The 15,399-nt window shown below is 44.6% G+C and overlaps 2 protein-coding genes across 8 annotated transcripts in view; both read left to right on the forward strand.

Moving 5' to 3' along the window:
* Nucleotides 1-7,617, forward strand: part of MGA (MAX dimerization protein MGA) — an 80,814-nt gene extending 73,197 nt beyond the window's left edge. For 3 of the 5 annotated variants that reach the window (XM_023735145.1, XM_023735144.1, XM_023735146.1), the window contains exon 24: nt 1,115-7,617. In XM_023735145.1, coding sequence (XP_023590913.1) covers nt 1,115-2,391 — 1,277 coding nt within the window. In that variant the 3' untranslated portion in view covers nt 2,392-7,617. The remainder of the gene's footprint in view (nt 1-1,114) is intronic. The other 2 variants (XM_023735147.1, XM_023735148.1) reach the window with 2 other exon arrangements.
* A 1,712-nt stretch (nt 7,618-9,329) lies between these two features.
* Nucleotides 9,330-15,399, forward strand: part of MAPKBP1 (mitogen-activated protein kinase binding protein 1) — a 58,929-nt gene continuing 52,859 nt past the window's right edge. For all 3 annotated transcript variants that reach the window (XM_004380652.2, XM_023735150.1, XM_023735149.1), the window contains exon 1: nt 9,330-9,794. In XM_004380652.2, the coding sequence (XP_004380709.1) occupies nt 9,678-9,794 (117 nt within the window). In that variant the 5' untranslated portion in view covers nt 9,330-9,677. The remainder of the gene's footprint in view (nt 9,795-15,399) is intronic.

The following is a 15,399-nucleotide window of genomic DNA, read 5'->3' on the forward strand; positions in this document are numbered from 1 at the left end:
TTGTTTCTGGTATCGCACAGTTACAGAGAAAGCTTTTGAATGTGATCAGTAACGATAAAGAGCTGTTTTATTGGCATTCTCCTTGACAGGAGATGATCATCTTCTTTAGAATGTCAGACTTGACCCCTGGTGTTAATTGGTCTTTCTTACCTGGCATTGGGAACTATTTTGTGAACTGTCGTTATATCTGAACAGGAAAAAATTTAAAAAGATAACAGAATAAAACGAAGATGTTGAGGGGTCATTCTCACCTCTTGGCGATGATAATATTTACCAATTTTGTATTGTACTTAGAGATAGTGCACTCCTACATTACTGGCCTGATTCTGTCTGAACACCACTCCCTTTTGAGGGTAGGAGGTAGGAGACTGAAAAGGAAGCCCCACTTTGATGATTTAGCTTCCCAGGCACCTAAATTTCTATTAAGATAAAGGGTATCCTTAAAAACCAAACCCATTGCCCTTGAATTGATTTTGGGTCATGACAATCTCATGTGTTATAGAAGAGACTGTTCCACAGGATTTTCTTGGCTTTAATCTCTACCGAAGCAGATTGCCAGGCCTTTCTTTCACAGCTCTGCTGGGTGGGTTCCAACTGCTAACCTTTAAGTTAATAGTCAAGCGCAGACTATTTGTGCCACCCAGGGACCTTAAGGTATCCTTAGCAATACTTAGATCTGACTTTGTTGCCATTGCCATCCAGCAGTTCCTCGTCTCTGTTGCGAAATCCAATACGAGGAGCAGTCCTTTTCCTTACACTGCTGCCTCTGGGGCCTCATTTCCCTCTCAGAGTAGCAGTTAACTGGGTGAACAGAATGAAGATGCATTTCTGCTTCAGGATAAAGATTTAATTTGGGGAACTTTTCTGTAAAATGATTAAATGGAACTTTTTCTAATACTGAAATGTCAAAGAGCCTTTTGAATGGTTAGCTTTTACTTGACTATTTTCTTTTTAGGTTGGGTCCATAATTTGAAGAACTAATCTTTCCTTCATCTTCTTGGTAAAAGTAGGCTGGTGAATTTAACTGCAACTCCCTGAGATGGTCATTGGGTGTGATTGGGTGTGAGAGATATTTACCACTGTAGATCTAAATGAAAAAATTTTTTTTTCCTAGAAAATGATGACTTATTTATGATGCCAAGAATTGTTAATGTGACATCATTGGCCACAGAGGAAGGTTTGGTAGATATGAGTGGCAGCAAATATCCTCATGAAGTTCCTGACAGCAAGCCCCCAGACCACCTGAGAGACACCATCAGAAGTGAAGATAACTCCTTTGAAGATTCGGGCAGAATCTCTTCTAGAGGCAACCACAGAGATGGCAGAATGGCGCTGAGTCCAACACATGTTTTTCTGGCGAATAAAGATTCTGGTTTTCCGCAAATAATTGATGTTTCCAGTATTCAGGAAGCACAGGAGCTCTTACCTAAAAAGATTTCTGGCGATATAAGAGGGATCCAGCACAAATGGAAAGAGAATGAATCAAGAGGAGGGAGACTGAAGCCAAAAGAGTCTCTGTTTCATAAATTAAAGATGAAAGATCTTAAGGACTCAAGCATGGAGCTGCAGCTGAGAAACGTTGCATCTGCCATAGAGGAGGCGGCACTGGATCCCAGTGAACTGCTGACTAACATGGAGGATGAGGATGACACTGACGAGACCCTGACTTCACTGCTCAGTGAGATTGCCTTTCTTAATCAACAGCTAAACGATGACTCTGTTGGCATGGCTGAGCTGCCCAGCCCTGTGGGTACAGAGTTCCCAGGGGATGCTCGACGGGCCTTTATCAGTAAGCTTCCTCCTGGGAACAGAGGAACTTTCCAGGTTGACCACTTGGGAACTGGTTTGAAAGAGTCGCCTGATGTACAAGGAGGGAGTGACCCCATCAGCCCCCTCCTCTTGCACTTGGAAGATGATGACCTTTCTGAGAGTGAAAAACAGCTGGCAGAAGCAGCCTCTGAGACAGATGTACTTAAGATTGTCATTGACCCCGAGATAAAGGATTCCCTTGTTTCCCACAGGAAAGCCAGTGATGGCGGGAAGAATACGTCCAGCCTCCCTACAGAGCCTGAAAGTGTGTCCTCACCCCCCCTCCTGCACATGAAGACTGGCCTGGAGAACAGCAGCGCAGAGGCTTTGTGGAGGCCTATGCCAAAGCTGGCACCTCTGGGCTTAAAAGTAGCTAATCCTTCCAGTGAGGCAGATGGTCAGAGTCTCAAAGTGATGCCTTGTTTGGCACCTGTAGCTGCCAAAATTGGGTCAGCTGGACACAAAACGAACTTAGCAGGGAATGACCAGGAAGGCCGGGAGAGCAAGGTGATGCCCACACTGGCTCCTGTTGTGTCTAAATTGGGCACCTCTGGAGCCTCACCAAGTTCTGCAGGGAAATGAACTTATTTGTCCTCAGGCAGAAGCCAGGCTGTGAGAGGAAATTGAATCTCACCTCCTTTCTCTGCAGGCATCTGTTTGTGTCATGGAGCTGTGATCCTTGACTTTGAGGATGCAGTGGATAATGATGGAGAAAGGGGGTAGGGTGCTGATCCCAGTGTAAGAAATTACTGCTATGAAATTCTGATCATGTTAAAATGTGTTACCTCACTTGTGGTGCTGGGTCCCCTCATCCTCTCTATGAAGATGTGATCCATTACTGAACACGAGGTGCCCCTCCTACCCAAGCAATTGATAACAAGACTCCCAGTCCATACAGTGGTCCCTAGTTCTTCCCTCCCGGGGAAAAAGCTGCTTGAGACTTTGGAGTTGTTATGGACTGAACTATAGCTGATAGCTGTAGGGCTGTTTAAATCTGCAATCCAAGGAATGTGATGTGCTTGTGCAAAGGGATCCAGAAGAGAGAGTTTTTTGGTTGGTGTTTCAAGCATAGGGACAGGTAGTATGGGTACCATGGAATACCAAAGCGAAGGACTTTGTCATTCAGCAAAATTTTTTCTATTCTTTTTTATCCCAAGTAGCTTCCATTCTCTCACTATTTCAGTTAGAATTATAAATTCAAGTTGTCTGGTAAAATAGGGGTACTTCTAATGTTTACCATTAAGCTGTTTTGAGAAGTTAAAAAAAAAAAAACAGTTCTCCCTTATTCTCAACCCTCACAAGGATTTTGAAAAGACCATTTCACAGTGCCAGGGATTTCTACTGGGAATGTTTATCTTGGAGGTAGACATGGAGGGAGCCCTCCCCCTTTCACAAATCACGTCACTTAAGAGACAGCTCAAATGAAAGCGTCCCCCTCACCCCCAGACCAGAGGCAGTGGCCAAAATAATAAATTGTGGGGCTGGATATTTCCCAAGTCAAACCAGCCTCCTGGTGCTTGAAGGTTTGACTCGCTGTTACCTGCACAGGATGTAAAGAAAAGTCACATTGGGCACTCTACCAGGGAAGTAAGGCAGTATTTGAATCACAAGATCTATTTTGTATTACTTGCTACCATGGATTCAGTGATCTGTAGAGCTTTTTCACCCATTTTCTGTCAGAGTATGAAGGACTGACAGTCTGTAAAGATATTTATATTTTTGTATAGTTGTTTTCATAGATTTCTCAAAGGCTGAAGTTCTCAGCCTCAAAGATGAGATTTGTATTGAGTATAGAAATGATGTTTCCTATCTAGTTTGTAAATAATCATGGTGCACTTGAGGGGTCTCTTGGAAACTCCTGGGGGCAAGAATCACTATTCTGAAACTGTATAGACTGGGATTTAGCTGCTGCATTTTGCCTTTCTTAAATAATTATATTTTGGAATGTAATCCCTGTTCTGTCTTCATTGACAGGATTTGCTTGTGTTGTGAAACGCTTAACACAAGAGCTTCCAGTGCCTGGGCTGTGCCTAGGTGATGTTATTTCCTCTACATCATCCCCTGCCTTCTTTATCCCAAATCCACTCAGCATACCTTCAGACCTAGGTTGTGAGACCAACTTTGGAAAGGTTCTAGCCAGTGATTTATTATTAACGCTTCCATGGTGGGTTCCCTTGCTGTTAAGTTGGCAATGAACAGATTGAAAGGATGAGGAAACCGCTTTCTCTGCAGACTGCAGTGGGAGCAGATTGAAAGGATGAGGAAATCGCTTTCTCTGCAGACTGCAGTTGGAGCAGATTGAAAGGATGAGGAAACCGCTTTCTCTGCAGACTGCAGTGGGAGCAGATTCTTTGCTGGTTTGTGCTACTCACCTTCCTAGAGCTGCTCCAAAGGCTGCGGAAGCAGCTTGAAGTAGGTAACGCGCCCCTCAGCTTCTTGTTACCCCACCCACTTCTCTTTACCCCCCAGATTTCATTCAATGCCTTAGCCAAGGATTCCAGCTCCTGTCTCCCCTGCTAATAATTGTCCTTGGAGATGCTAGTACTTTAATCCAATCCAGGTATAGCAGTTTCCCATTATATCCTTGCTTGTCTCTTCCCCACATTTCCTCCTGACTTCCCAAGGCTCATGCGGCTTTTGAGGGTCAGCCAAGGACTAGACAAGTGAGCAAACAATCCTCAGGAAAAGAAGGACCATTTTAGCTTTTGAACACTGTTCCCTTTTTAGGAGAAAAATCTATTCTTGACGGGAGGATATTGGGCTCTGTTAATCATATACGAAGATGGAAATGAGAGAATGATTCCAGGTGTTCAGGCAAGGCTGCAGATGTTACTACAAACCCCCAAGATAGGGTGTTCTCAAGACCATTTAGAACTAGGACTCCTCAGGGCAGGTTTGAGGAAGGCTCAGTCTTCAGAACAGTCCTGCAGTCTTGACAGAAATCTGAAATCTCCCAAAACTCCTGCCCTTTAACCTTACCCCAGGAGAAACTGATCTATGAAAACTACATGTGTGATTATGAGAAACGTAGTTGAGTGAGGAGGTGAGGGATTTGGAGATCAGTGGGCTCTCACCCTAGCTCTAGAAGAAGCATGATCTCAGTAGACCAATAATTCGCCTTTTTAATACATCTGTAAATAAATGGAATGTTTTTAAGAATATAATTATGTCAGATTAGCCTTTTGTTTTATATATTAAATATATATCTTTTTTTTCCTGCTTTTGAAAAATGACTATTTTTTTAGAAACCTAAGAACAGAAGAAGAAATTGGGCAACCAAAAGGCAGAATGTATAAATGTGAAATAAATCAATTTCCATAATTCAAGCAGGATTTGGTGTTGGGAGGTTTGTCCGAGTTGGAGTAGAGCTGCCACTGATGTAGTTGGAGCCTAGGAATTCCTAGAAAGTTTCTGACAAGCTGTTTGGTATATTTTTGGTGTTTTTAAGCTGTGTAGCGTGTTTTCCATGGAGACGTCAAAATTTTGTACATCTTGATCGCAAATATTTGTCTCAAGAAGTGTTCCACAGTGACGAAAGGTTAGCCTCATAGGACCATGTGTGCAAGGCAGTGTTCCTGTTACCTGGGTAATGACAGGGGTCATAAACCACAGTCTTAGTGGCGGAGGGCAATAGATTTTCTTAAAGCAGGATATTTGTTAACTAGCATCACAATTTACAAAAAGTTTTATTGAAGTTCTTTAAACATTGAGCTACTCTAATCTACTTAAGGTCACTAACAGATCAAATCCAGTTATACAAACTTCATACGAATTGTTCATTTTATAACCTTGTATTAAATGCAGTAGGTTTATTCCCCAGAATTATGGATGAAATAGCTGATGCTAGGCCTTTCTATACCAAGTTGCAGACTGGTTCGAACATAGAAGAAAAGCAGACAGACCATATATTTGGGGAGCAGGAGTTCCGTAGTTATAGGTAAATTTTCTAACTAATGGTTGAGATATTTGAAATGGAACTAGGTGAATTGAATTGAGAGGTAAGTGCACTTTGAAGACAGAGCTAAAAAAATAGTGATAACGTTTGCCCCTCGCAGAAGTTAAAAACAACAAAAACCAATGCACAGTGTAGGTAGCACATTTTTAGGTACTGTTACAGAGAATGACTGATAACTAAGAATCAGAACACGTTTCTTGCACAGAATTGTCGTTTTGTAAGGGCATCGATCTTAACATGTCGTATTACCTCTAGTGAAACTACATGGACACACGAATGGGTAGATGCAGAGAAATTTTAGTCACTGCCATTTGGAGAAAAAAAATCAGTCAAATAAAAAAATATTTTTGAGGTTATGTTAGAGGAAAATAATTTGGTATATGCAACTTTTAAACTGAAGCATAACTGTAGTGTAGTAAATATTAGTGAATTACTGCTCTACAAAGGCACAGAAATGCGTAATAATGATGGAGGCGTGTATGGAGAGAAAGAAGGCTAAACCGTAGGGTGAGTTGGGAATTTTGAGACTCAAATCTAAGCTCTACAAATTCTTTTATCGTTGTAAACTCTGTTGTTAGAAGAAATTTTGTTAAGTAGGTAAGCAGTCTTGGAAGCATTGTTTTGAGATGCGTCCTGTTTCTACCTGCAAACATTGGTCTCACTGTCCCACAGTGCCTTGCATGTAAGGTGCTCAATAAATACTTGGATTGATGAGCAAATGTTCAGCCTGTCAGTTTTCCAGGATCTTCTACTAAATACACTTTATTTGTATGTTAATCCTAGGGTGAATTTTAAAATCTGATCCGATGAGCATACTACTAAACACATCTGCATACATCTGTTCTCAGATATCTAGAATTTTAGAATCTGACAAACACCACATATACATGTTTAGGACATACAAGCAGAATAGAAAGTGAAATAGCATATGGATCATGAAATAACTGCATTTTGGAGGATGGGATGGCAAGAACTTAATTCAAGGAAATAACACCTATTCACACGGGACTTGGCGACTTATTTTCTGAGGAATTAATGAAGTGTGAAAACAACCTGTTCTCATATAGGCACCTCAAAAGCCACGTGATATGTAGACAGTAAAGATTGGACTGATGCAGAATAAAAAGTGTGGTTCTGGCACTAAACCAGAAGTCTTTAGATTCCAGATTTAAGAAAGCCCCTCAGTACCTTGTTGTCAGTTGTATTTTACTTAAATCATCTTAGATAAGGGAAGCAGGAGCTTGGATTCGTCTCTGCAGCTTCAGATGAGGGTAATTGGGGGAATATTTTCTCAAAGGGTGTAAACCGGCATAGCTTTGAGCAGGAAATGATCAATGAGACTTTGTACACCCAATTACCTGGCTTTCAGTGGTTAGGTAAGTGAGAAAACCACTAGTGGGCATAAAAATGACCTGGAGAGGATTAGGTGACTCCTGTGAACACTGTTTTAAAAAAGATATTTCATGGGTGAAGTGGCAGTTACTGAGTTCTGCAGCATGCAAGTAAAGACACCATGTGGCACCATTAGTTCTTCTGTCTTCTACTCCCGTAAGGTAAAATCAGTCCTACAAGGAGCTGAAGGAACCCACCCCGTATTTTATACTGTTGCAGGTAATGGCTCTTTTCTCCTTTCTCCTGGTGTGAGAATTTTGAAAATCCGATTTTATATTCTATAGCATACATTCCATAACATCCGCAGTGCATGGTTGGAGGGAAAGAAGCCTCATGTCTCTGGTAGCTATTGCCATTTGGTCTTCTAGGAGGTGAGATCTCTGATCTCTAGGGCAACCTTTGAGCTTGTTTTCAATACATGGCTACAGCACACAAGGGCATGCCTGCTTTGCCCTTGGTTGTATAAGGCCCACCCATAGCAGTGGGTTTAGGTTCCCTCCCCCCCCTCCGCTTGGTAAGGAGCCCTGGAGGCACAATGGTTAAGTGCTGGGCTGCTAACCACTAGCCACTCCACCAGAGAGAGGTGTGGCGGTCGGCTCCCATAAAGATTACAGCCTAGAAAACCCTATGTTCTAGTTTGTTCTGTAGGGTTGCAATGAGTCGGAATCCACTCGTTGACAGTGGGTCTTAATCCTCTTGGTAACATGTTATCTTCCCCCCTTAGGGGTTTCAAGGATCTGGATAGGGTTAAGAAAGGCACATTAGTGTCCTATTCCTTTGGGACCCAGGTCTTTTGACTTAGGCTAACCTTTTCACAAGGCATTTTCTTGAAGAAACAATGAGGTGGAAAATCTTGGGGTTCCTAGAAAATAAACTCTTAGGCCGAGACGCCTGTGAAATATGAGTATGTAAAGTGTTCCCGTGCCCCTCCTCCCATGAGCTAGAAAAAATACATTAAATCGAGTTTGTAGTGACCTCGGTAATTAATGTTCCTACGGAAAAGGATTCACTAAGTTTGACAGGAGCGAGGGAAAGCCCTGGAGCAATAAAGTCCTGGTTAATTCTGGGTGCGAGAGCGTGGCGGGACGTTGGAGGCGGAAAAAAAAAAAAACCATGAAACAATGCTTCGTAAGCACATTCACTTGTCTTCCTCCTCCCCCGCCTGCTTAAAGCTCTATTCAAGGCCACATTCTCCCTCCCCTTGCACCATGGTCAGTAGGTCGCCCAGTGCAAAACGCTGTTCTTAGCGATTGAATGAGTTACTCAGAAGAGTCATTTCCACGTGGGTTGACGCGTCGGCTGGCCGCAAGCAGAAACCTAACCGCTTTAAATTCTAGCGCTTGAGACTGATGGGGGCAGAGCCTTGAGGCTGTACCTCGGTCTTGTAATTCTGAGCTAGGAATTAGTTGCAGCTCTGGTCCCTTGAGCCTATCAAATGCACCCTGGGGGCGTGGTTATCGTCTTGTAGTTGGGACTCTGGAAAGTGCGGTTCTCTGGGGGACCAGGCCCGATAATACCATAAAAGGCTTGGTTCTCTCAATTCTGAAGCCATGTTCTGTTGACCCTTCACCTAGTAGCGGTACCCACGACTGCATTGTGTGGAAGCTCTGGTTTCCGAGCCCCTTGTCATCGACTTCCTAGGCCCTTTCGTTGGCTCCGCCCCCGTAAACCTTGCAGGTCCACTCTCCAAACGCCCTCCTGGATACAGACCGTACGCTCTCGCCTTGGCTCCGCCCACCGAGCGCGTGAGCTTGGCCCAGGCGGTAGTTCGCGTTTTGAGCCGCTCGTGCCACCATAGCTGCTACTGTCGCTGCCGCGGCTGGGCTGAAATCGCCGAGCGCGATGCCTGAGGGCGCAGTGAGCCAGGCGGCCGTTGCGCCCCGGGGCTGGTGAGGCTGGGCCCTCGCGGGGGCGCTGACGAGTACCAGGGGCTCCTAGGGTTAGGGGACGAGGGGCTGTGAAAGAGAAGGCCAGGGCCCGTGTGGCTGGCAGAGAGCGAGCTCCGGAGGGTCGGGGTGGAGGAGGCTCCTGTGGCAGAACGGGTTGCGAACTCCCCGGTGGCCTCGGCGGCCTCCTTCCTTGAGCGCCGCAGTTGCCATGGGAACAGTTGGGAATTAACGGGGACCAGACCTGTCACCAGCCAGCCACCAGCCCTGCTAGGGCCCAACCCATCCCACCAGCGGAACGCCTTTGGTAGGCGTGGGCCTGGCATTTCTTCACGCCTCAGGATCCCCCCTCCCCCTTTTCCAGGAGTTTGACTTCCCGGCTTGATAAGAAACAGCGCAGGGCTTGGGAGCAGAGATGAGGGGCTGTCGGGGAAGGGAGAGGGCAATACCTAGAGGTAAGAGCTACTGACACAGCTAGGCAGAAGGTAAGACACCTACTCTAATGCTAAGGTGGCCTCTGCCATCTCAGGTCAGTAAGAGGGCGGATTGGAAGGCCCTGCGGAGTGGAAAAGCCGTGCCGCTGTTGAGACAGGCCCTAAGACCGAGCCAGGGGCTGTTCCAAGGGGCTCCTCAGCATGATGGCTGTGGAAGGATCAACCATTACCAGCCGGATCAAGAACCTATTGCGATCCCCATCCATCAAACTACGCAGGAGTAAGGCAGGAAACCGGCGAGAGGACCTCGGCTCCAAGGTGAGTTCTAGTATTGGGAGCTACCCCTCTTAAGCCTTCCCCTCCCCTGCTCCATGTTCCTCTTTCACCTTCCTCTTTCTTGGAAAAGAGGAGAACTAGAAGCTCCTGCTGGCTCTGAAAGATCAAGTGTGCACATTTTCGCCCTTCAGGCTGGCATTGATTCAGTTTTAGGTAAAAGGAAAAAGAACAGCAGGAGTGGACATGCTGAGATTAATGCAGGAGAGGAGATAAATAGGAGGAAGGCTTCCTGGGTTCAAGCGTGGCCACACTACAAAGGAACTTTGTGTTTGGGGAAGCCAGTTGATATGCGATGACTCAGTTTCCCTTCTTGGAAGAGAAGAGTGGGACCACATACCCTGTTAAGGACTAAGTTGTGACTAATGAAGCTGCAGGTGTTGGTGGCACAGCTGGAGTTATGTAAGAACTGTAGTAGCAGAAAGAAACTTGCTAAACCACCTAGTCTGAGCAACTGGCTTAATAAATGCTCTTGCCTAGGGTCAAAACGGAGTCCTGGTGTTAACCAAAAGGTCAGCAGTTCGAATCCACCAGCTGCTCCATGGAAACCCAATGGGGCAGTTCTACTCTGACCTATAGAGTTGCTATGAGTTGGAATCCACTCAATGGCAGTGGGATTTTTTTGTTTGTTTGTTTTTGTTTTTTTTTTTTCTGAGAGTCAAATTTGTCTCTTTAAGAGACCTAAATTAACTTAACCGGAGCTTCTTGGCTTCTTAGGAATGGTAACATTCAAGGAGCCAGGTGTCTGCCAGCATAATAGTTCTCCTGGTTTGCCCTTGAACATTGCTTATCTCATTCACTGGAAGCCAAGGGCCAAAACCCACCTAGCTGTAGAAGTTCCTCAGAGGCTAAGTCCCTTTCCAACCCCTCACGGGTCTTATACTTTCTTCAACTTTGCTGAGTCCCACAACTTTAGAAATACCAAAGTAGACTAAATTTGTTTAATCTCTGAGGGAATCCAGTCTTTGTTCCCACACGATCAGATTAGACTTTTGTGTCTTATTAGCAGTTTGTAAACACAATAGCCTTGCATGGTGCTATATTGCTATAGCGAGCAGGCATTTGAGACAGCAGCATTTTATTGCCTTGCCTGTATCTCTTTAGAGATGAGTAAACCCGGTGAGGAATGATTTAGATTGCTAATGTACAGGCAAGGTTCTGGGAGGACTTAGTAAAGATCCCTGTCCCTTAGCAGAACCTTGATTGCATTTGGTCAGAAGGCGAACAGCTTGCCTGTATATTTCAGCAGCGGTGGTGTTGAATCAAAATTAGCCACAAGGTTCCATGGCATTGGAGATATTGGCCCTTCTAATGGAGCCCTGGTGGCGCAGTGGAAACCGTATGGGGCAGTTCTATTCTGTCCTGTAGGGTCGCTGTGAGTTGGAATTGATTCGACGGCAATGGGTTGTTTTTAAGGACTCTTATTAAACTGTTGTTCATGTTCTTCTCCAGAAGCAGGACAACGAGCCTGGAACTTAGAATCTGTCTTAGATTTGATTCTATTGGTTCATTTGTTGTGTTGGATCATTCTTAGTACTGTAAACCCTCATATTCTCGGGTGGTAACTTGGCAGACTTCTCATAACTTTGGCTTCTTGTGCTGACCAAGAATGATCTAAGTAGTGGAAATGCATAATGGGAGTTTGGTCTTCAGATACCTAGTGTAAGTACTTACTGTAATTTTGGTCTTGAATCCCATGGCATTCATCCTTAATGCATTCAACAAATGTTAATTGAATGCCTATTGTGTGCGGAATCAGTGATGAATAAAATATCCTTACCATCAAAGAGCTTATGGCTAGTCAGACATGTAAACAAATAATTACAGAATGGTTTGTTAAGTGCCATCCTAGCAGTATGCATAAGATGTTAATGGAAGCACAAGGAAGAGAGCCTACATCAGCTTAAGGAAGTTAGGGAAGACTTCCCAGAGGACTGGATCTTGGACTGTGAGTCCTAAGGCAAGAGAGAAGAGCTCACCAGGGAAACAGTGGGAAAGGGGGCACCCCTGGCATCACCATTTCACATCCCCGTTTCAAATTCAGTGCTTCAAACTGCTTTAAATGGCTTGGGCTGTGCTAGAGCTTTGGCTAAAGCAAATCCTTAGATGAAGTTGAGCGACCCTTGAGTGGCCTGACTGATTTAGAGCGCTGGTGCGTATCTTTATCACCTAAGAGTAGTAGCTGTCTTTGTGTGCCTAGGACCGTAAAGATGCCTAACTCCCCACACTCCTTTTGGAAGACCCTCTCTCTTAGATTCTTCTAAAGTCCTGCCTTCGGCTAACCCACAGAGGCCCCGGTGTAGCATGCCTTGTGAGCTACCTAATCTGTGGTGATTTTGGGGAATCATAGTAACAGTCAGAGCTCTGATTCTTTGATAGCTAATTCTGAAGTAAAATTTGAGAACAGAAAGACATATGTATGCCTCAAGTGACAGAGGGCCTTTATGTAGCTTTTACTTCCGATGACCTGCTGCTTTGAATCATACCGTTTCTTTAAAGTAGCCTTCCTCCTCCTTTTTCACCAAATTCTGCACTTATTTTTAGACCAACCCTATATGCACTGGGCCTTCTCGACTGGCCCACTACCTTGGAACCAATCTCTACCTTTTATGTATGTCTTCATTTCCTAAGGGCGGGGGTCATGTTCTTATTTCCATTAAATCACACCACTTAGTACAGTGTAAGGTATGCAGAAAATACTAAGTGAATGTTGAATAAATGAATGAGAACAATTTAAAGGTGTCAGATACAGTGGGGGTAAACTTGGAAGTCCAGAAGAATAAGAAATGCTCAGGAGGAGTTTGTGACTTCTTTAGACGAAAATCAAAATTAGAAATAATAAAATGGTGAGAAAGAAGTAGAGGTGGTGCCCACTTAGGTGTGAAAGGCTAAGAGAGACGGGGAAGTACACACGTGCAGAAAGTAGCGCGCATGGAAGACTTTTTAACTCAGGAGAGGCCTGCATGTGGTTAGAAACCAGCGTCAAAGGGCCGGCAGAGATGGGGATTTAAGTAAGTATAGGGAGTAAATGAGAGCTGGGAGTTTTAGTCTGCTGTCTCAGAGGACGAGGAGTCTCTGCAGTGTGGTAGAATAGGAAAGAATGGTAATTGGAGGCATTACGCCCGATCTGCTGAGTTGTCCATGAAGTGTAACTCAAAGTTATCAGTTGTAAATATCGCTCAAGATCAAATCCTCTACAATTATCAGTTCCTACCTCTCATCTCAGTTGTGCTTAACCATTAAGAGTCTGTGTTTTCCTTAAGAAGCAAATGTGTATGCGCTTGGTAGCCAACCCGCCCCCTCTTAAAGTTTCTGAAAGATTTTTATGTGGAGGGAGCTTGGCTGTTTTTCTCTTTTAACAAAGGACAGAAATGGACTGAAGCCGAGCAGGCGAGATTTAAGTTAGGGATACAAAAGGATTGCCTGTGCTGGAGGACTGTTAGATTTTGAAGAAGTAAGTGAAGGAGGTTTTGAAATCCTCCTCCTTAATAGCCATCAGTCTAATCTGGGTTGTATATTGTCCTTTCTGGAAACAATGGCCAAGGTGGCTTGTGGCTTTCCAGTTCTCAGTTTGTATGATAGCAAGTCTAACTCGTTATCTCTCTCTCTCTCTCTCTTTCTCTCTCTCTTTCTCTCTCTCTCTCTCGCTCTCTCTCTCGCTCTCTCTCTTGCTCTCTCCCCAGGTTTTTTTCCTGTATGGTGGTGCTTTTAATATGTGACCCTAAAAAGAATTTGTGTAGGTGAGTTTCACAGAGGAGAAATAAACCGGAAATAATTTAATTTCAGCTTTTGCTCAGTGTTTGAGCCCAGGTGTTACCATTGAGACTCTGTAATCTGCCTGTTTGATAGTGGGGAACATTCATTTTCAAAGCATTTATGAATCATTGCTCTAGCCTGATGGGTCTCAACTTAGGGGAGTGGTTAGGAGGACAGTGAGATATCATAATACTCATGCGACATTTAAAAAATACACATTCCTGGGCCCCATCCTAGCTATATGGAATCAGAACCGTTAGGGGTAGAGTCTGGCGGTTATATATGTATTAAGCTCCACCAGAAGCCCACTGCTGGTTAAGAAACACTGGCTTAGGGGCCAGAACCCTGAAGTCTGTTGGCTTTGTACCCGAGTTCTCACTGAGGCTTCCTGTGATTATATAAAGCTAGCCTAGTAAGGGTACTCTTTTCCTTGAGTAGTTTTTATAGCGACTGTGTCTTCTGGACTGATGGCTCTGTAAACTGCTCTGTCAAGGATAGATGTAGAGGATTACACTGTTGCAGGGTCAGATCTGAGGAGATGATCATTACCTTACTAAGGCAGATCAGCAGGAATTTCCTTTGTGGGCAGAAGTAGGAAACTTTGTGATAATATCCCTGAGTCCAGGTCATTCTTTGATGTCACCTATCCACTACCTGGGTGGTGCAAACAGTTAAGCACTCAACTACTAGCCGAAAGGTTGGCAGTTTGAACCCACGCAGAGGAGCTTTGGAAGACAGGCCTGGTGATCTGCTTCTGAAAGGTCCTACTTTGAAAACCCTGTGGAGCAGTTCTACTCTGACATACGTGGGGTCGCCATGAGTTGGAGTTGACTCAGTGGCAACTAACAACAACACCCACTACCCACTTCCCTTGGGACTCATAGGAACCAGTAGTTTTTTAGTGTTTAACACACACTCTCTGGGCTCTCTGCCTAGAATAGGTGACCCAGAGTAGAGGCCCCTGTGGCCAGCAGCCCTGCCCCTCACCTGCCTTTGTGAGTGACCTTGGGCAAGTTCTCGTTGTTTTCTGTCTCTTGTGTACGCTTTAATTAAGGCCTGTGAAGTGTCTTGAGATCTTCAGAACAGGTGGTGTAAAATGAAAAGTGTCGGTGTTCTTAGGGTTTTGTTTCTTTGATCTTCATTTCATTCCTTCTTCCGGTGCCTGCAGCTGCCCTCAGCCTTCAAAGTGACTCTCACCGGAGAGAGAGGATTCTTTTTCCCCTGGACCCAGCACCTCTTCCTCTGCTGTCTAAAATAGCCTCTTCAGGCTCTCGGAGGCCTTCAGTCAGAACCTTCCCTCATCTTCTTGGCCTCACTCACTTCCGAGTATGGTGGCACGGCTGCTTTCTAAGTGTTTTTTTCCTCTCTCAGTTTGCAATTTAGGGCAGATGTCCCCTGTTGGATCAGTTTGAGTCATTGTCTTCTTTCCTGCCGTTATTTTGAATGTCTTCGGGGCCATTGGTATTTCTCTGACTTCACTTCTCTCTTCCATTTGTCATCTGTGTGTTTTCATTTCATGGTAGAAGTAAGGCTTCAGCCTGATCTCCCTAGCCCCACCCCTGAGGCTAAAGTGGGGTTTGTGGCTGCTATCACTGCCCCTTTGTTTGGAAAATGGTCCAGGGCTTGAAATTTGGGACTGTGTGTATTCAGACGAAGCTTCTCTGGGAACATGGTCTGTCCCACTGTGGTTCTCAGAGTATCTGTTGGTTTTACTTCATGTTCAGACTGCAGCCTTGTCAAGGAGAAAAGCTATAGTGTTTTCAGTAGGGTTTGTTACGTTGTATCTCACATTCCCACTGCTACAAGGTAAGCCTCTGGGCCCCATTGTTTAACG

This window comes from Trichechus manatus, unplaced genomic scaffold, assembly GCF_000243295.1.
Source record: "Trichechus manatus latirostris isolate Lorelei unplaced genomic scaffold, TriManLat1.0 scaffold00076, whole genome shotgun sequence".
Lineage (NCBI taxonomy): Eukaryota > Metazoa > Chordata > Mammalia > Sirenia > Trichechidae > Trichechus > Trichechus manatus.